Here is a 20022-nt window from a genome sequence, read left to right as displayed (position 1 = left end):
AAGGCTCCTGTGTTTGTCATTAATTTCATAAAGTCTCTGCCTCTCTCTCTGACTATTTTTCATCAACAGCCAGGGAAGGTGAGGGTTGGAGGCCTCTGGTTTGTACATAGTTGAGAAGGCACACATCAGAGTAGCTATAGTGTGCTGATGGAAGAAGGTTTGAAGCCCAGAGCCTCACAGAGCTAAATATTTTCAGTAATGTCTCCAAGGCCAGCATAAATTTTGCCAGGGCAGGATGAGCTGCAAACACTTCTGAGAAATTAAAGTGATCCTGGCAAATTGAGGAAATTACAAAAAATAAACGGTAGGTAATTTAGTTAAGGCAAAAGCACTTAAGGAGGAATAACCATCTGTACAAATGTATATCTCTGAATTGCCAGTGCTTTAACAGCTCTGCAAATAGGGCTCTGGGTGTTAAAGTGGGTCAAAAACAAATTAAGGTTGTGTTCATGGCAATGGAAGCGTAAAAACAAACAATTACACTGTGTAATTGATGCCTAAAGTCATACGTGTTAAACCTGCCCTGTCGAGGGACTCAAGAGATCCTAAGCCCAGTCAGAAAGCAAACATTGTTTCATCTCCATGGATGTGAAATGAACCTTTCACTTTCCCCAGGTTTGGAAGAGCCTCAGCTGAATTCAGCATCAAGATTTCTGTTTCAGGGTGCAGGAAAGAGGGATGCAGTGGGTCAAAGGGTAAAAAAAGTGACCAGAATTTTAGAGAACCTTATTTATCTGTAGGAAAAAGGGTTTGCACAGAAAAGGCTGAGCAAAGGCAGGGCAGCAACTTACAGAATTCTTAAAGTTGGAAAAGACCTGCAAGGTCATCAAGTCCAAACTGACCAACCACCACCAGACCATGTCAACCAGACCATGGCAGTCATTACCACATCCAGTCATTTCTTGAACACCTCAGGGATGCTGATTCCACCACCTCCCTAGGCAGTCCTTTCCAATACCCGACCACACTTTCAGTGAAGAAATTCTTCCTGATGTCCAGCCCGGCACACCTTGAGCTGATGTCCTCTCGTCCTGTCGCTGTTGCCTGTGAGAAGAGCCTGACCCCCCCTAGCTAGACCCTGCTGTCAGGGAGATGTAGGGAGCCATAAGGTCTTTCCTGAGCCTCTCTTCCAGCCCCAGCTCCCTTAGTACTCCTCATAGAACCCCAGACCCTCTACCCTCCACCCCAGCTTTGTTGCCCTTCTCTGGACTCGCTCCACACCTCAATTTCTTGTAGGGTAGAGCCCAGAACCGGGCGCAGCACTCGAGGCAGGAGCTGCCCAGTCCCGGTGGGCTGGCAGAGCTGCCCAGCTGCGGTGCAGTTCCTGGGCATGCAGAGGGCAGGCAGGGCGAGCAGGCACCAGTCCGACTGAAGCCGGGCCGCGCCCGGGCCCACGCCTCCGTTATCGCGGAGCCCGGGCCGCGCAGTGCTGGATTCCTCACAGACCGAGAGTCTGCGGTTCTTTGACTTGGTGAAGGGCTGAGATAAACCCGCTGTGATTGCACTGTAGGGCTCGAAGCCTTTCGCTCCCTCCTGCCCAAATCTCTCCTGGCCGGTGATTCTGCATGTCTCTACCGTGGCAGGGCTGCTTGTGGCCAGCGCACCCCTTTTCCTTCCCGGTCCCGCCAGCCCCGCTGCTGCTTGCAGCACCCGCCCCGCTCCTCTCTCCAGCTCTCGCCAAACCCGCAGCCCCGCTTTGCCCCGAAGCAGGGGCAGCAGAACCCTTCCCTGGCAGCACCATCGCCCGGAACCGCGGTGAGGTCGTGCGGGCCGACTGCCAGGCCGCCGGCCGCTCCCCGCGGGCAGCTGTAGGCCGGGCGCGGCGGCGTGCCCGGGGCCGCAGGGGCGGATGGGAGCCGTAGTCCGGGCGAGCCCGAGGTGGCCGGGGCGGATGGCGCTGCGCGGCTCGCTGCGGGCCGGCCGGGCGCTGCTGCGCGCCCCGGGGCCGCCCGCCCGCGGGCTCTGCAGCCGGGTGCGTGCGCGGAGGGGCGCGGGGCGGGCGCGGGGCGGGCGGGGAGGCTCCCGGCTGACCGTGCCCTCCGCTCGCCTTGCAGCCGCCGGCCTTCGGGTTCCTGTTCGATGTGGACGGCGTGCTGGTGCGGGGCAGCCTGCCCGTGCCCGCCGCCCGCCGCGCCTTCCAGAGGCTGACGGACGGCGGCGGGCGGCTGCGGGTGCCCGTCGTGTTCCTGACCAACGCCGGGAACTGCCTGCGCTCGGTCAAGGCCCGAGAGCTGTCCCAGGCGCTGGGGCTGGAGGTAATGCTGACGGGGCAGCGGGAGGAGGGAGCCCGAGCGATCCCCGGCAGGGCAGCACCGCGGGTGCCCGGCCTGGCCGCGGCCCGGGCGGCTGCAGAGGGGCAGCTGGCAGCGGTGCCAGCCGACCGCCGGGAGAAGGGGGCACATCCTACCCGCGGGTCCCAGCCGGGCTCTCTCCGTCCCGCAGGTGTCTCCGGAGCAGGTGATCCTGTCCTACAGCCCCCTGCAGCTCTTCAGCCAGTTCCACCAGAGATGCATGCTGGTGGCCGGGCAGGGGCCCGTGGAGGAGAACGCCCACGAGTATCCTTTGTGCCTCATGGTGTTCTGTGCGCCCTGCTGCGGGTCCCAGCCAAAGGCTGCTGCTCCTGCCCTAGCCCTACCCCTGGCACAGCTCCTGAAGCACAAGGAGACACAAAGGTCACCGGGCTTACCTTATGGGGCAGCGTCCTTATGGACGGGCTCAGGTGCTGCTGGTCTCCATGTTGGTCACTTCCTGGCTCCCCTGTTTGATGTTTGGCTTATCACGCTCATGAGTTCTCCTGTGATTGCTGGTCTCTTGGTAGGATGTGACCACGAGGGCTCCGTCAGCTTTAGGTGTCTCACTTTTGAATTAAAAGTTGTGCTCCTCCCATTCTTCCATGGCAAAGCCCATTAGAGATCACTCCCACCTGTCCCACAGATAAGGTTTTCCCCTGAATCTGACAGCAGTTGAAGGAACTCAAATATGACAGGGCTTTGAGCAGTCTGGTCCTCCTGTGGATGGTTGAAGCTAAGATGCCCAGGTGAAAAGCACATGTGGTATTTGGCTTTGCCAATTTCATACTCATCTCGTGCAGGTGATCTTTTCCTACTGTGATTTTTTTAGCATTTGAGCGTTTTAAGAGCTTGATTGTACAATGTAATTAGTGGAAGGTGTTTTCGTCTAGCTGAAAGCCATGAGGTTATGCTTTACCACACTGCTCTGTTACTCGGACTTGCATTCCTTAATCCTATAGATGCTTCTGCAAGTAACTTACAGAAAAACTGTCACTTAAAAAAAAAACCAAACAAACCAGTCTCCACAACATTCCTTGATGGTCTGAACTAGCCTGGGGTTCAAGCACGTGGTCACCATAGAGGCCCTGAGGAAGGCATACCCCCTGTTAGACATGGTGGACCTGAACCGGAGGCCAAAAGAACTGGTAATTTCCTGAAGCATCAGCAGAAGGGGTGATCTGGTGCAGTGTGGTCACAGCACACAGCAAAGGGACAGGGCAGCTGTCAGTGAGGTCCCTTAGCAGGAGCCTGGCACTGACACTGAGCAAGCAGCCCCTCTGCTCTTCCCAGCGTTGGCTCCTGCAGGAGGGGCAGTGACTCTCCCCTCTCCTTTCTCTGCCCTCCATTGCTGTTCCTTGCAGTGAGGGGTAAGATGGTTTGGTTGGCATCTCCAGCTCTGACACAGGAGTACAAGATCTGTGAAATCCCATCTGGGATAGGGGAGGGGGAAAAAAATATTCCTTCAGGATTCCAGGTGGCTTTGTCCTGCCTTATTATGGAACTGCCTTGGCAGGTTCAAAGGAGGCATTTTTAGTTTTGTTTTGGAGATGGCATTAGGTTTTGCATTACTAATCCAGCCTTCCTTTTTTTCTGGCAGCCTTCTCCCCCCACTGGCTTCCCCACTATAGAAGGTAAGCAGTGGCCTGTGTTTACATATGAGCAGCAAGCAGAGCTAAGAGCAAGGCAGGCCAGCTGGGATGGGAGCTAATGATGTGCTGTCAGCTCACTGCTGTCCATGGGCAGCACATTCAGAGGGTACAGCCAGGAGGCAGCCTCACTGCTGGGAAAAGCTGGATTAAAGCAAATTTTCTCTGTGCTGTGTGCCAGTATCTGGAACCAGTGGTGCACATGGTGCAGAGATGAGCAGAATGGAGCCCTGGCACCAGCCATGTTCCACTGGTAGCTGTACTTACCAGGGCAGCCCAGCACAGGAGGGGTTTTGTTAGCTGCTGGCTTTTGGATGCTGTGAGTTTCCAAACAGCTCTCAAAATCTTGCAGGGGTGATTCTGTTTGGTGAGCCAGTGAGGTGGGAGACGAGCCTGCAACTCATTACTGATGTACTCCTGACCAATGGGAACCCTGGGGCACAGCTGCAGGATGTACCATACCCTCATCTGCCTGTCCTTGCCTGCAACATGGACCTCCTGTGGATGGCTGAAGCCAAGATGCCCAGGTGAAAAGCACGTGTGGTATTTGGTTTAGCCAATTTCATACTTCTCTTGTGCAGATGATATTTTCCTTCTGTGATTTTCTTAGCATTTGAGTGTTTTAAGAGCTTGATTGTACAATGTAATTAGCAGCAGAGACATGAAAACTGCATGAGGATTAAAGACTAAAACCTGGGGAGAAGCAAAAGCCAGACCACTGTCTGTGGAGGTGTGTGTGGGCACCATATCCAAAACAGGCAATAACCAAGGAATGCTTGGCTGCTTCAGTGCTGATCACCACCTTTCTGGGGCAGGTTTGGCCATGGCACTTTCCTTCTCTGCTTGGAGACCATCTACAAGAAGGTGACAGGCAAGGAGCTGAAGTATGAGGCCTTGATTGGCAAACCCAGCCCCATCACCTACCGCTATGCCCAGTTGCTGATCCAACAGCAGGCAGAGAAGCAGGGCTGGAAGGCTCCCATCCGACGCCTCTATGCAGTTGGGTAAGAGATTTTTTTCCTGCTGGTTTCCTTAGGGAGTAGCAAACTGACTGCTCTTTAGTGGTGGTGGGGTTTTGTTTGTTTGCTTGTTTGTTTTCTTGCTTACTTGCTGGGTTTTTTCCCCCTCTGGGTATTTCTAAAGTTAATACCAAAATTCTGATGGTCTCTCTGGAGCCTCGCATCCTGGAACAGAGGCCTGCTGGCTTTTTGTGCCCTACACAGCAAAGCTGTGGAGTGTAGGATGCAGTGCACATGGAGTGACTCAAAGACAAAATTGAGAGATCCAGATGTGGCACTCTGAGCTCAGTTTGGCCAAACACTTTGGGAATGTAGGAGTTATAATCCAGTCAAGGCTGAAACTGCTCTGGGTGCTTGGGATGTGCTGTCCCCCTTTGAAAGGTGCATGTGTCCTGAGCAGGACTCACTGGTGGGTAGACTCACTGGCCCACTCCAGCTGCTCCTCTTGATGTTAGCAACTATCTCCCAGCTGTTCCTGCTTCAGTGCTGTCTTAATCTCAGTCCCCCAGAGCCAGAGGGCTTGCTTCTAATTTCTGAGCCCATTCTCATGGGCTTGTTTCTCCTTTCTGTTTCACACTGTGACCTTATCCAGGGATAACCCCATGTCTGACATCTATGGGGCAAACCTCTACAACAACTACCTCAAGTCAGCTCAGAAGAACCAGGTCCAAGCAGGGCTGAAGAGGAGCCCACAGGCAGCCAGTGCCCAGGCTGAGGTTTCCCTGGAGCTGAGGAATGACTGCAGTAACTCAGTGGAGAGCTGCGAGTCCATCCTGGTCTGCACTGGAGTCTACCACCCCGACGATGCCGTTACCAAGCAAACAGAGGAGACAGTGTTCCATGGACACCGGGACTTCTGCTTCGACCCCAGCCTGGTGCAGGCATCCCACATAGTGCAGGATGTGGATGATGCTGTGCAACTTGCTTTTAAAAAAGAAAACTGGAGCTAGGGGTTCAGACAGGTGGGCCTAAAGATCTGCTGTAAGGGGTTTTATGTACTGGAAAGAGGGGAAGAATGGGGAAGGACCTGGGGTGATTTTCTAATCTAGCTAATGTTTAAGAAAACTCCCTGTTGCAGCACTAAAAGCCCCTTAATTTTATTGATACGCATCTGCCATATCTGCCATCCTGACAGCTGCCCACAGACTTTCAACTGTGACTGTACATTGCTGCCAGCCATAATTGAGCCATAATGGAAACAGGGTATAAGGAGTAGGCTTGTCCCAGCAATCCCAGTTTTGTTCAGCTCTCACAGCTCATTCTTTTCCACACTTTGTGGAAAGATCAGGGGAGCCCACCCTCCTCTCTGTGGGGTGTTGGAGGGCAAAGCTCTTCCCCACACAAGGAGCAGGCATCAGCCATTTGTAGAATGTGCTGTTTGTCCAGGCTGTGACTCCAGCACACCAGAAGCTGGGCTGTGGTGGCTCCGTGCCAAGAGAAGGCTTTAAGTCTTAACATTCTCCTCGTGAAGAGTAAGTGCCTACAGACTTTAACAAATTCTCTTTGCCTGGGGATTTGCCACTGCATCACTGTCAGCCTGAAACAAAGTTCTGTTTTGCAGTCATCTGGCAGCTGTGGAGAGGCAGGGCCCCTCAAAGGAAGCTTCAGCAGCCAGAGCAACTTGCTGCAGGGCTGAGGTGAAAGTTATATTGTTCCCTCCCCCCTGTTTAGCATTCTGTGAACACCCCTGCCTTTTCACATCCCACTAGGGAGCCAGCAGCCTGTGCTCAGCAGCAGAGGAAACCACCACAGAGTTTGAATTGGCAGAGTTGTCTTTGCCCAGAACTCAGTGCTGCAGCAAGAGGCTTTTTTGGCACCCGCTCTGATCCCAACTGTTGCAGAGAACATCCACCTGCTCCAGCTGGCACAGCTTCCAAGAGGGGCCCTTCTTTGGAACAAGGGCCAAACAAAAAGAGTCACAGTCCATCTTTGCTTCTTCCTTGCATGCAAAGATTCAAAGAGAAGATCAATCAAGCCAGGATGGTACCAGAGCCCAGGCCTGACCTTTTAGAATACAAATGTCTGTGTCTTCCAGTTCTTTTGTTCCTCTCATCCCTCATGTGGTTTGCAGCTCAGGGATACCCCATAGAGTCTGACCTCTGGTCCCTCCTCTTTCTTTAACATGCAGGTAGAGTGCCCCTAACATGAATTAGCAGCTGGCACTTGCCTGCCCAGGAACATTTCCCTAACAACATGCACCTTCTATTGCCTCTGTTCTCCTAGCTCTCCTATCCAGAGAAAGATAAGACTTGTGTCTCCATAGACATTCCAAAGAAGATAAACAAGGCTTGCATGAGAAATTAATGTGCAAGATTTGGCTTAGCAAGGAGTGTCTTAATTCCAGAGGAGCACTGTGATTTTAGAAGCACAAATCTGCCTGTATATATGATGAAAAGCCTTGGAGCCAACACAACTGAGTTGATTTTCCTAATTACAGTCAGCTCACACCACACTGAAGTATCAGAAATGGGTCTGCTCTGCCTCTTCTTTCCTCCTTCATGCTTTACCAGGCAGCTCCATACACAGGGTACAAACAAGATGATCTGCACAGAACTTTGAGTCCTTGACTCAAATCTCAGCATCCATGTGCACTGAAATTCTACTCCAGCAGCTCTCCATCCTCTCAATACTGATGTGTCTTCCTAGGAAGGTCACTGCAGCATAGGCTCTATTCTTAAGTTGTGCCAGGCTCTGTGTGTGAAGCAGATCAGGTGCTCCTTTAGTTATCCAGGCAAAAGAGTTCCTTCTCTGTTTCTCTATCCTTCCCTTCATGAATAGGAGCAGAAAAATATCTCTTTGCATGTGTTTCCATCAGTGAAATCCACAATGAGAGGCAGTTTCTTCCTCTCTTACCATTACTTGGGGTTCTTCTACCTCGGTCTCATCAGGACAAGAATTGCTTGGCTGCTTTCTAAAAGCAGCTGTAATGGGAGGAACACAGATTTAAATTCTTTTGCTACAGAGAGAAGGAAATCACCATTTCATCTTGTTGCACAAAACAAGGGCTTGTCTCCAGTTCCCAGAAGAGCAGGCACAGGGAAGGACTTGGGATATAACACAGGGAAGGTCCTGTAGCTGCAGCACCTCTCCACAGTCCCAGCTGTGCTGTGCACCCAGCATGCAAGGCCTGAAACTGGAACCCAAACCCCATTTATTCACAGGGTATCTCCAGTGTCCCTCAGCCTCGCTTTTCAGAGGTGCCATCCACTGCAGAAGGAGGAGCACTCCCTTTGCTTGCAGTGCTTGCTGACTTGGGTGGTAACTTTCCTGGCATTCCTGGGAATGGTCCTCATAGCCAGACCTCAGGGAGCTGTTTGCTGGCACGAAGAACAAGCCACACCTCCAGTGTGGTGAGTGCTGACTGCAGAAACGCTGAGGTCTGTCCATCTGCAGCCAGCCTTTGGCAGAGCTCTGTCTTGTTCCTTGTTAGTAGTGTGGTGCCAGTTACTCAGAGAAAAGGTGCTGCTGAACCGCTGTGCCCTAGGGCTGTGGTACCTCTTCCAAGGAAGGAAGAGGTTTGCATTTGCACAGAGAGGGAGCCAGGCATCTCCATCTTTGGAATAGCACGGAGGTGAGCTGACTGATGTGATTCTGCTTCAGATGCCAAATCTGCTTTTAGCTCTGAATTAGTTTTTTTTTTTTTTCCACCAGTCTTAAAAATGTGTAGGAGGAACTTCAGTGATAAGGAATTTTAAAAAATGCTTTGCTTGCGATTTGAAATTGAACAGAAGGGAGGAGAAGGAATGTAGAAATATCTTGTACCCATTGCCTAATTCATACCAAGTAAGGTTGCATAAAAAACTCTGCTTTGTTGCTCTCTGCACTCATTAGCCAGATGGGCTGCCCTTGGTCTGAGCAATGCAAAGACCTTTCCCCTTCTTAGCTCCTTGGAACAGTGCACTTTGTCCAAGTTCCTGCTGGGGAATTGCACAGACCCACTGGATGGAGTAGGAAATCTGGCTTCTCCAGCTGCTGTTGGACACTGGCTTCATTCTGAAAGATTTCTGTTAATGAAATTGCTTGGCAGGTCTCCTCTGTTCCATGAGTTGTGCTACAGTGTTGTACAGGCTTGTAGCTTATGTCCAGTTCATTTATGGACATCTGTTATTGCCAGAATTCAGTGAAATCCTTTTTCCTTGGAACTCTAGCTTCCTGGAATTAGTTCCAGCATGGCTGGAAGGAAGCTCTTCCTTTGTCTCATGTATTGCTGGAAGGAAGCTCTTCCTTTGTCTCATGTATTGCTCAGAAGAGGTGTCTCTGAAAGAGTATTTCTGTCCTTTGGAGCTGTCATCCTTCTGTGCAGATTGTGGGACCAAGCAGGACAGGGGACTTCACTGCTGGTCCAATACCTTAATATTTACATGGTGCACTGCCCTGTACAACAAACAGGGCAAAGACCTGATCCTAACAACTCCATCTTCCAAAGATGAACAGGTTTTAGTCAAGCCAGAAGGCAGCTTGCAGCTGAGGCTAGCAGGAAGGAACCAAGGGATAGACCTGTTTTGGATCTGAAACCAAGAGCTTTCATGGCATGCAGTGACATGGTGGCCAGAGAAGTCAGTTCCTTTATTCCACAGGACACATGCAGCTGCTAACCTGGCACTCAGGGCATCAGATAACACTGCTGTCCCCTTCTTCCAGTCCTAACCCTACCATGTCTTTCTCCCTCCAAGAAATGGTAATGTTTCAGATTGTGTCATGTGCACTGTAGAAGAGTGATTATATATCATTCAGAGAAATCACAAACTGTGATTATTTTAGATTTCATAATAATTTCAATACAGTTACAGAGTTGCTGCTTTGTTCAACCACATATGTAAAATAATAAAATATGTTTTCTTTGAAATTAATTTTAACTTCCTGTGTTTTAATGGGTATTGTTCTGTTCTCTTTCACATCTTTGCCCTAGAAGATTATTAGGGCAAATTCTGTATGCTTTTTCTTTTTTTTTTTTCCTATTCTTCAAGCTATTACCAGATTTTCTTGAGGGAGCCACTCTGAAAGATACCCCTTCAACAATTTACTGGCGAACTTTCAGACTAGAACCAAAAGCTTCCCCTGATTTCAATGGAAAAGCCAAGATCCTGCTAGGTGAAACCATCATCTTTAATCTAGAAACAAGCAATCCACTTATATTTTATCAGAAAATTTCCCATCTACAAAGTTCACAGCTCACAGGAGGCACATTAGAGAGCAAAACAAGTGTGATGCAGAGTCTTGAGAACTTCATGTTGAAAGCAACAATTATAAAGCAGTATGGGGGGGACTGGACAAGGATTCCCAATCTCAGCAGGGAGAGGAACTGAATTGTATTCTACATCCTGGTGAAGTGACCTGCAGCCCCAACCTCTAATAAATAATGATACAAAGTGTTAATCAGCCTCCTCCTTTTATCCAGTGCTCTGGTTGTTGGAGCACTCACCCAAGATGGGGCTAATCAAGGTTTAGTTAAGCAGGGAGAAATCACAACCTGAAGCTCCCAGGTGCTTTTAATCACTATTGTCAGAGCACAAAGACAGCCTAGGGTTAAGGTGTCCCTTGTAGGAGAGGCTGAGCTGGAAGTTAATGTCCCATAGAAATCCTTACCCAGCCTGAGGTACAGAGTTAAACACTGAAGAAGAACCAACTTGAACAAAAGGATTGAGAGCCCTGGAGGAGTTTCCTTCCAGGGGAATGCTGTGAGAAACCTGCCAGGGTAACCCTTGGGAAGTGCTTGGTCCCTGCTTGCCCTGGTGCCTTCAGAGGCCTGTCCAAACCCTTCTATTGCCAGGCCTTCCAAACCCCAATTATAAAAACACAAATCTTTATGGTTTTTTTTTACTGCTGCAGTTAATTTGATGAACACTGTGCACTTACAGACCTGCATAGATCCAATCTGCATCTGTTTAAAACCCTGCACCAGCAGGGCAGTGTTCTCTAGGAACCAAACTTCCATCAAGAAAACACTTAATTCACTCTAACACACCTACTTTTCCTTTTCAGTCATCTAAACTATGAAGAGCTTTCACTTTCTCCTCAAGGTCAGCTCAATAGATGCTCTATGCTAAGACTGAGTAAAGACAAAATACCAAAAGCAAACCCCAAATCCACTCTCCAAGCCTCCTGCCCTGCTACAAGCATGAAAATAAATGTCTTGGCACTTTCTGCTGGCATTGAAAGCTCTTTGAACTGAAAAGCAATTACAAGCAATAGACTGTTAACACTTCAATGTCCTTTTGAAGAGGATCTGCATTCCCTGAGCCATAACACAGGATCAGCAGCTCAGGTGCAAAGGCTGCGATCGGAAGCCAAGGCATCATTGAATTTTGGTGCCGGCCAGGTGAAACTTTTTTACACTTATCTGTCACTTCAGCCTGACCATTTGAATGGGTTAGATAAGTGCAGCATAAAGTGTGTGTCAGAGAATCCCAGAAGCTTCCTTTCCCACACAAAAGGCATTTTAAGTACAGTTGGAGCAGATTATGCTCGAACTCCCTGAGATCAGCTTTGCCTCTTTCCCTCCCACTGCTGCCAGTTTCTGACAGCTTACTGCAGGGTATAATTAGGTATCTAGTTTCTGGTCTTTCTTTCAGGCATGTATCTGCCCTGTTTTTCTTTTTTTTTTTTTTTCTTCCCCCAAGAAATTGAGTCATTATTTTGTTTCCTCCCGAGTTCAGCCCTCAAGAAAGTTTTGCCTTCCCCCAGCAGGGGTATTTTGGAGGGTACACTTGTTTCCACTTGCAGTGTAAACTAAAAATGGTTACATTTTAGATATTCAGTATGACTATTGCACAAAACTCTGTCTGCTTTTTGCCTTTAAATATATGTATACACACACACATCTCTATGCATACACATCAATACATAAAAAAGCCAAAAACATAGCTTGGGAGTTACTAAAGAGTAGAATCTATTTATAGTTTAGCTCTTTAATGTTTTAACAGCAATGGTTAAGCACTAACACATCCAAGGACTGCACATTGCATTAAATAACTGGATCACATGGGAAGCATCATCTTGTCATATCCCATCCTACAGTGTGCCACAAAAAGCTCTTCAGTGCTTTCTCGAGTAGAAGTAATTTCTCCCCTCGTTCCCATTTTAAAGCAGAGGCACAATTTCTGCTTCCTTTCCTACAAATAAGCTGCTTTCTTATCCTCACCTCTTTGTTTGTGTTGTGTTTGCACTGCTGGAGCCCGTGCTCAGCCCAAGGAAGCCCTTGAGCTTCCAGCCTCCTACCTGTTGTTCCCCATTCCTTGTCATAGCTCCCCTTGCCATGCAACCACAGATTCTCCCTGTTCCCACCTACCTACCTTGGGTGCAGGAACCTTCACAACCCCAGCAGGCATCCTGTGGTGTCTGGAGAACCATTTCCACGAGCCTGCTCTTGCCCTGCTCACACAGCCCCAGCCCAGCAGGCCCCCTGAGCACCCAGCTCCCTCCCAGCTGCCTCAAATCCCTGCTCCCAGCTCCCCACATCACCTGGGAGGCAGGGTCAGAGCCCATTTCCCAGCTCTGCACACCAGCTGTGGGTGACAGCCCACCCAAAGCCCTTCACCCCAGCAGGTGGGACACCACACAGCCACCCAAAGCTTGGGGAATGAGGCTTCTTCGTGAAATGAGTGCCTGTGGCAGCTGCCAGGGCAGCATGTGAGCATATCCAGCCCATGGCACACAGGGAATTGCACTGCTCAGGAAACCCAGAGCATGACAGCCAACGAGGCAGAGCTGTCACTGTCTGCTGCCCAGGGAGGGCAGGAGCAGCCCTCTCTGCATGAGGGCTGTTGCCCTCAGCAGCCCAGATGGATGCTTGGTTTTCACTCCACGTCCTCTTGTAGAAATGGAAAACTCCCCTTGCAGCAGAAAGTGGCAAGAGCCAGACCAGTGTAGCTAATGCTGAGGGCCAACCACACATGAATCATGGCTTACCTGAGAAGAGTCAGGTGAAGGCAGCCACCCACCTTGGATAAAAGCTAGGATCCAGAACATAAGGATGTGCTTCTACCCTCTACCATGGGCCACACAGACTTACACTGTCATCCAACCCAGCCTTTCTGTGGAAAGGACACGAGGAGGCACAGCTGGTGCCATTCACACCACTCTGAGCTGGGCAACTCCCAACACCTGCCAAGGAACATGAAGGAGCACCAGAGAGGGCAGGCATCCTCCTTGGCCATGGACCCCAGCCTTCTGCTCCCTGTCAAACAGAGACCATCCACAGAGCCTTCAGTGAAGTCTTTGTGGGGTTCTACAAAAATTGTAGACTTTTGTAGACAAAAATCTAAGCAGCTGTTTGGCCATGGATTTTTCTTGGGCAACAGAGTCAGTCAAAGAGAGAACGCCCTCCCCTGATGGTTGCTGTGTGCCCAAAGAAATCTTTGTGTCAATCCACCCCCAAGTTCTCCCTTTCCCTTACTCAGTTATCTCTTTGCTTCAAGTTTAAGCATGAATTCTCCTTGTACCCCAGACTGATTTCTCCTTGTAGCCAAGAGCAGCCAGGGACATTGCCTGGAGCAGGGCTCCTCAGGGAGCCTGCAATAACATGTATTAGATGGTTGTCACTGCTGTCCTGGATGTCCTTTCCCAGCACCAGGCAGCATTTGCTTAGTGCCATGTGTTGATTCAGCAACATGCTGAAAACATGAAGCTATTTTGGATCTTTATGGCAAAGTGTAGTTAATACAGACATTTGTGGAGACAGTTTATTTGATGTGCTCCACATCATTGTCAGGCAGCACCTGGCTCACCACTGGTGGGCACAGGTATAGATGAGGAACTGGTGATGCTGAGCACCAAGGTACTTTGGAACATGTCGTGCCAAGCCATTAGTGCTGGTGACAAACAGATGCAGCCAGCTATAAGCTCAATTCGAGGCCATTGATGGTGGGTCAATAAAGGTCCCGAGTGTTGCTTTCAGTAGAAGTAACAACTCCAGAGCTATTCATATCAATTCAAAGACTCTGTCCCATCATGGCAAACTGGGCAGGGCCCTCAGCATGTGGATTTGCTCAACTCAGACAACTGGTGAGATGAAAGACACTTACTTTGATGAACAAACACACCAGACCAAATGTAGGGGCAGATGAATGTCCAGCAGCACAGATGAGCCACAAATGAGCACTTCATTGTAGGCTGTGTGCCAGGCCAACTGGTCTTTGTCTTGGCCAGCCTAGAGAGACCAGGGGAGACTGAAACACTTCCGATGTTGCGGAGTGGGCGCCGCGGGGCTGTGGCACGTCCACGGGCGACTCGCCCGGGCGCGGCTCGCCCCACTCCCGGGGTTCCTGCGGGGCAGGAGGCAGGACGCTCCCCGAGACGTGGAAGGGGAGCATCCCCGGGGACAGGGCGGGGGCGCCTTCCTCACCCTCCCGTTCTCGCCCCCCTCCTCCCCTCCCCCGGCCGCGCAGCCTCTCCCCCAGCCCCAGCCCACCCACCGCCGCCAGCCGCCCGCCCCGGCTCCGGCAGCTGCTGCGGCTGCTGCTCGGCGCCGCCCCCGGGCTCCCCCGCCGGCCGCCGCCGCTCGGGCTCTCCGCACCGCTGCCGCCGCCGCCGCCGGGCCCGGGGCCGGTGCGGGGGGCGGGCCGGGGGCGGGCCGGGGGCCGCGGCGCGGCCGTCGGGCCCGGCGCGCCGGCTCGGGGGCCGGGGAGGACCATGCACCGCGCTGCCTCCAACCAGCGCTCGGTCTCCTCCTCCTCGGGCTCCTTCCAGCCGCCGCCGCCGCCGCCGCCGCCGCCGCTGCCGCCGCACGCCGCCGACCGGCAGCCCCTCTTCCAGAGGGGCTCCAGCAGCGGCGGCAGCCGGCGGGGCTCGGGGTCGAGCTCGGGCTCGGCTCGGGCCCGCCGCCCTCGCAGCCCCCGCAGCAGCGCCGAGGAAGAGGAGGAGGAGGAGGAAGAGGAGGAGGACAGCAGCAGCATCAGCAAGCCCCTGGTGCCGCCGCCCGCCACCCCGCTGCCCGCCGCCGCCTCGCCGCTCCCCAGCAGCAGCAGCAGCATCAGCAGCGGCGGCGGCGGCGGGAGCCCGGGCCGCAGCATGACGGCGGCGGAGCTGTACGGGGCGGCGGCGGCGGGCGGCGGGGCGGGGGGCGGCGGGGCGGCGGCGGGGGCGCTGCTGGGGCCCGGCGGGGCGGGGGGAGGGCGGCGCTGGGGCTTCCAGGCGCTGTCCCTGGTGCTGCTGCTGGGGCAGGGCGCGCTGCTGGACCTCTACCTGATCGCCGTCACCGACCTGTACTGGTGCAGCTGGATCGCCACCGACCTGGTGCTGGCGGCCGGCTGGGGCATCTTCTTCTGCCGCAACAGCCGGGCGCGCCGCCGGGAGCGCCCCCCGCCGCCCCCCGGGCCGCCGCCGCCGCACCCGCTGCTGCTGCACGGCCCCCCCGGCGGCCGCGGGGCCGGGGGCCGCGGTGCCGGGGTCCCCCCCCGCGGCGGCGACTTCGCCTACGCGCACCTCGCCTGGCTCATCTACTCCATCGCCTTCACGCCCAAGGCGGCGCTGATCCTGGGCACCTCCATCCTGGAGCTGATCGAGCTGCGCCTGCCGCTGGGCACCACCGGCTTCCGCATCACCCTGGCGCTCTCCGCGCCGCTGCTGTACTGCCTGCTGCGGGCCATCGGCACCGAGGGCGCCGGGCAGCTGCTCCTGCCGCCGCAGCCGCCGCCGCAGCACCGCGCCGCCGCCGCCTTCCTCGCCACCTGCCTCGACCTGCTCGACAGCTTCTCCCTGCTGGAGCTGGTGCTGCAGCCCGGGCGGCCGGCGCCGCTGCCCGCCCCGCTGCGCTACCTGCTCATCGCCGTCTACTTCCTCTGCCTGGCCTCGCCGGTGCTGTGGCTGTACGAGCTGAGCGCCGCCCGGCCGCCCGGCGCCGCCCGCCTCGCCCTGCACCTCCTGCTGCCCGCCGGGCTGCTGGACGCGCCGCTGCTGGCGCTGCGCTGCCTCCTGCTCCTGCGGTACCAGCAGCCGCTGTCTCTCTTCATGCTGAAGAACCTCTTCTTCCTGACCTGCCGCGGCCTGGAGGCGCTGGAGACCTGCTGCCTCCTCCGCCCCGCCGCCGCCCCGCCGCCCGCCAAGTACGGCCCGGCCGCCGCCGCCCCCGCCGCCGCCCCGCTGGCCCACGGGCTCTCCGACGTGGACGTGGGTCCCCACGGGTACGTGAACGCCTTGGCGGTCACCGCCCAGGGCTGAGCCCCCCCGGCCGTCCCCGGGCCCGCTCCCGGCAGAGTCTCTGTCTCTGCGTTCTGCTCAGGTTCCCTCCGCCGTGGCCGAGCAGGGGAAGGGGACGTGGGTTTCCCTGTCAGACTCCCGTTCCCTTCCTCCCTTCCTTATGGACAAATCCAGCAGCGGAAGCTCCGCACAAACTCGACTACCTGCAGGAGCCTACGGATGACACTTGTCCCCAGAAAACGCACCTGTCCTTCATGACAAGGCTTCTTCCAGTGCTTCTGCATCTCCACTGTCTGGAGGGTCCCACTCCTCCCTCCCCCTCCCAGGACATTGTGTTGCTCTGTCACCGAAAAGGTTCAGTTTTTCCTTTTCATCCTCAACAGGGACCAGTGCATTTTGTCCCCTCCTTTAAGAACTCCTGCTGACCACAATAATGAGATGCAAGAGGGGCCTGACCAGCAGGTGTTGCCTCCAGGTACGGGAAGGACAGAAGGAAGCACGCTTTGGTTTCCCAAGGTCTCGCAAAGCTGCTGCCTGTGTTTCCCAGGCCTTTGTGTACCAGCTAAGGAACCTCTGGAAGCACATTGGCCACTCGGTCACTTCAAGCCCATGAGCCACCTTCTCCTAGCCAAAATGTCTACCTCTGTGCTTCAACCTTTTGCATCTTACATTGACTTCACATGCTAAAGAAACCAGTCCAGCATGGACACAAACCAGGGCTTAGGCCCCATTTCATAACCACCAAGACATTTATTTCTGGTGAGAACAGGGTTTATAGCAGCCTCCTGCTGGCATCCCCAGGTGCTGGGGCTCTCTTTTCTCTGTGAATATGCATGTTTACGGAATCAGCGTTGGTTTTCTTTTACATGGAGCGTAGGGTCTTCCTTTACACAGCCACAAAGGCTGGAAAATTTCCTCTGGCCCCCTTCCATGCCTGCTTGAGAGAGCAGAGATGGGGCTCAGCCTGCAAAGAGCCCCCTCTCCAAAAGCAAAGCAGAGCAGAGGACGCTGGCACTGCTCGGGGTGGGCTCCATGCTCAGTGAACCAAACATTTCAGCACAGAAAGCAAAGTGCTGCAGGAGCCCTCGGGGCAGAGGGGCTCTTGAGCTTTGGTGACAGCCCATGTATCAGCATCCTGTCCTCTGTGTGCATGTGATTTAGGGTAGGTGGGGAAAAATTGTTAGTAACCTCTCATAGGAACACAGTTTTCTTTGGTTTTAAGCTCCATGAATGTTGGGTGGGGTTAGGGCCTGCTCTTCTGCCTGGCTGCCGCTGCTCCTGAAACCAGCCCCATGGACGGAGGAGCACACAGACCACGTCTGGAGGAAGGACTTTGCCCCTCCCAGGCTTATATTTTGTTATCTGGGCAAGGCTGCAATAATTGTGAAAAACAAGTTTCCTGTCACGAGTTTTTTTTTTCTTTTCTTCTTTTTTTCAAGCTGTCCTGATGGGAAGGGGAAATAAAGCACAACCAACTGCTACCCACAGCAGGACTGCAGGTGCAGCCCAGACTTCTTCCGCACACACATTTATTCTTTCTTTGAGGGCTTGGGCTTCAGAGCCTCTGTCCCACCTTCCTTGTCACAGAGTGGGATCAACTGCCTGCTCCGGTGGACTGCTACAACAAAATGTTTACAGTCTGGTAACTTCCAGCTCCCAGAGGCAGAAGTGGGGCTGCCATGGGGCTCTTCTCCCCCAGCTCTCGGCGGCTGATGGGTTTTGAGGGGCTGGAAAAGCCCCTAGAAAAGATGGGTCAATAGTGCTGTTCTGTTCAGAGTGCAGCTAGGATGGGCGACTCGCTGCTCTCCTCGTGCCAAATGGAGAGTTGGCAAAAGCTAGGCTTAACTTTCCCACCAGTGCTTTATTTTTAACCTGAGCCCTTACATGGGCAGTTGTGTGAATTTTGGCCAGTGGCCTTTCTCTTCGGTAACTTCTTCTTGTCTGGACAATCTTGGTGCTGTGAGTGACTGTGATTGTAAAACTTGGTACTGTGAACTTTTCCTATGTGATGTGAAATGTGTTGAGGGGATGCTAAGTTCCTGGCCAAAGGAAGTGTAATTACAGGCATATTATGCTTGTACAGATATTTGTGTCCTTGCACCTTCCTTTTTCAGCATTAAATAGGTAGTAGAAGCTCAGAAATAATTATTCAAGAGAGAATAAGGTGATACCTGAACCTAGGACTACTCTATTCTTCAGTCAAACAACTGAAAGGAAAAAAAAATCCCCAACCAACTTTGCCAAAAACAAGCTGAAGGAAAAAAAAAAGCTTTTCATCACCAACTATGTTTGGCTACTCCTATGGCCAAGTTCCCAATAGCACCAAAGTGCTAATCCCTAATACACTGAAGCATGAGCATAGTCGAGACATCAAAAGAATCACAGCACAATTATTAATGACTCTTACTTCAGTACCCCTTCATAGCCCATAACAAAGTTGCTGTTTTAAAAGTGAGTGCCTTTTTCCAGTTAGGACGTTATTGAGAAAAATGGCATATTTGAAATTTATCTGGCCATGGCATTTTTAACCCATTGGCAGTGAACTCACAGTTCAGATTTTTCCATGGATGAAAAGGTTGCCCAGGACACGTGACCCTGCAAAATGACACTTGTGTTGCATAGAATTCCTTTGTAGAAAAAGTTGTTCTTTGTGGTGCCATGGTTTCTAGGTTGTTAGGAAATGTGCTGTTTGGAGAGTGTTAAAGCTCTTGTAGTTGCCTATACTGAAGCCCCCTTGCAACTAAAAGGGCAGCTCTGCTGCTCCTGCAATTACTTACTATGAAAAAACATTTAAAGGTTTTCAATGCCCTGTTTATAAACCTGCTCCTCCTCTTGAATTCCCTCCTCTTTGGTAATTGAGCTCTTGCTTCCTTAAACCTTTCTGTTTGCAGAAGAGAGCTGGTGGTACCACCAAAGTGCAAACAATACCTCTCCTGATGCACCTTGCACAACTCCTGTACATTGTGCCAACATTAAATTACTGGTCCAGGTCAGTAACACTTTGCTGAATGAATTTGTGCCATACTAAGACACAGGTCCCTTGGGATTCTGTTACACAACTCAGTTATTTAGCATTTTACTGCTCTTTGTTTGCTATCCTGACAAAAGAGATGACTGCTCCCAGGAGGGGAAATGGAAGTGAGAGATAAGGCCTGCGGCTGATGGACACTTGGCATCCCCCTGGCATTAATCAGAACTTGTATTTTTTAAAAAGCAAGATTGTTAAAATAAAATTAGAAACTTGTGACTGATTTTGTTCCTTTTTTTCCCTCCTTTGATTCTTGCTGGGCTATTTGATTTTGTACTGAATAGGGACCAACAGATGCGTTAAAGTTACTTGTTTTCCTCATACTGGATTGCTAAAATAGTGTCTGGATTTTCCCTTCAAACAAACTTTTTGTAAGTGAAAGCAAATTCTAAGAGCTGTAACACCAAGGGAGTTATTTGAGAAGGGAATGATTAAGGCAAGGAAATTCAGATGACACTTCTGAGCTTCCTATTTAAGTGATTTATAGGAATTTATACCACTTGAAAAAGACTCATGGGGAAAAAAAATCAGATTTACATGTTAATTGCTGTAAGATAAAAGAAACTTTTAGAAGTGGGATCATCAAGATGGCAATTACTGACATAATCTGGGAAATGGGTTCTCACTGGAGAAGCACTGAGATCACAGCTGCCTCTTGCTTAGCTCCCGTGGGGTTAGATTGGATTCCTGCTGGAGCAGGAAGGCTCCCAGCCTTAAGCCTGGATCTCTGCAGGGACTGTCCCTTTGTTACTAAACTGTCCTAAGAGTCCTGCATGAAAATTACAAACAATTCCTTTACCACCCCATTTGAAGGGATGTAGAGATGCTTCCCATGGCTGCAGGCCTCAGCTCTGTCCAGCTCGTCTTCGTACTGTGCTTTGCAGGAATATTTTGACATTCAT

At 52.1% G+C, this 20022-nt stretch overlaps 2 protein-coding genes across 2 annotated transcripts; both read left to right on the top strand.

Annotated features, from left to right (window-relative positions):
- The first annotated feature begins 1872 nt into the window (after nt 1–1872).
- HDHD5 (haloacid dehalogenase like hydrolase domain containing 5) lies at nt 1873–8210 on the top strand. The gene is made up of 8 exons (XM_084206627.1): nt 1873–1972; nt 2055–2255; nt 2443–2555; nt 3343–3436; nt 3889–3922; nt 4290–4464; nt 4753–4941; nt 5549–8210. The coding sequence occupies exons 1-8, from the start codon at nt 1892–1894 to the stop codon at nt 5904–5906; spliced, it is 1245 nt and encodes a 414-aa protein (XP_084062753.1). The 5' UTR covers nt 1873–1891; the 3' UTR covers nt 5907–8210.
- A 6376-nt stretch (nt 8211–14586) lies between these two features.
- On the top strand, nt 14587–16113 carry TMEM121B (transmembrane protein 121B; the record flags this gene model as incomplete). Its single annotated transcript, XM_084205475.1, has 1 exon — nt 14587–16113. The coding sequence occupies one exon, from the start codon at nt 14587–14589 to the stop codon at nt 16111–16113; it is 1527 nt and encodes a 508-aa protein (XP_084061601.1).
- Nucleotides 16114–20022: the final 3909 nt, after the last annotated feature.

The sequence above is a fragment of the Fringilla coelebs genome, assembly GCF_963513975.1.
Source record: "Fringilla coelebs genome assembly, chromosome: 5".
Classification (NCBI taxonomy): domain Eukaryota; kingdom Metazoa; phylum Chordata; class Aves; order Passeriformes; family Fringillidae; genus Fringilla; species Fringilla coelebs.
The sequence above is the reverse complement of the archived record's forward strand: the minus strand, read 5'-3'. Positions and strand labels throughout refer to the sequence as shown.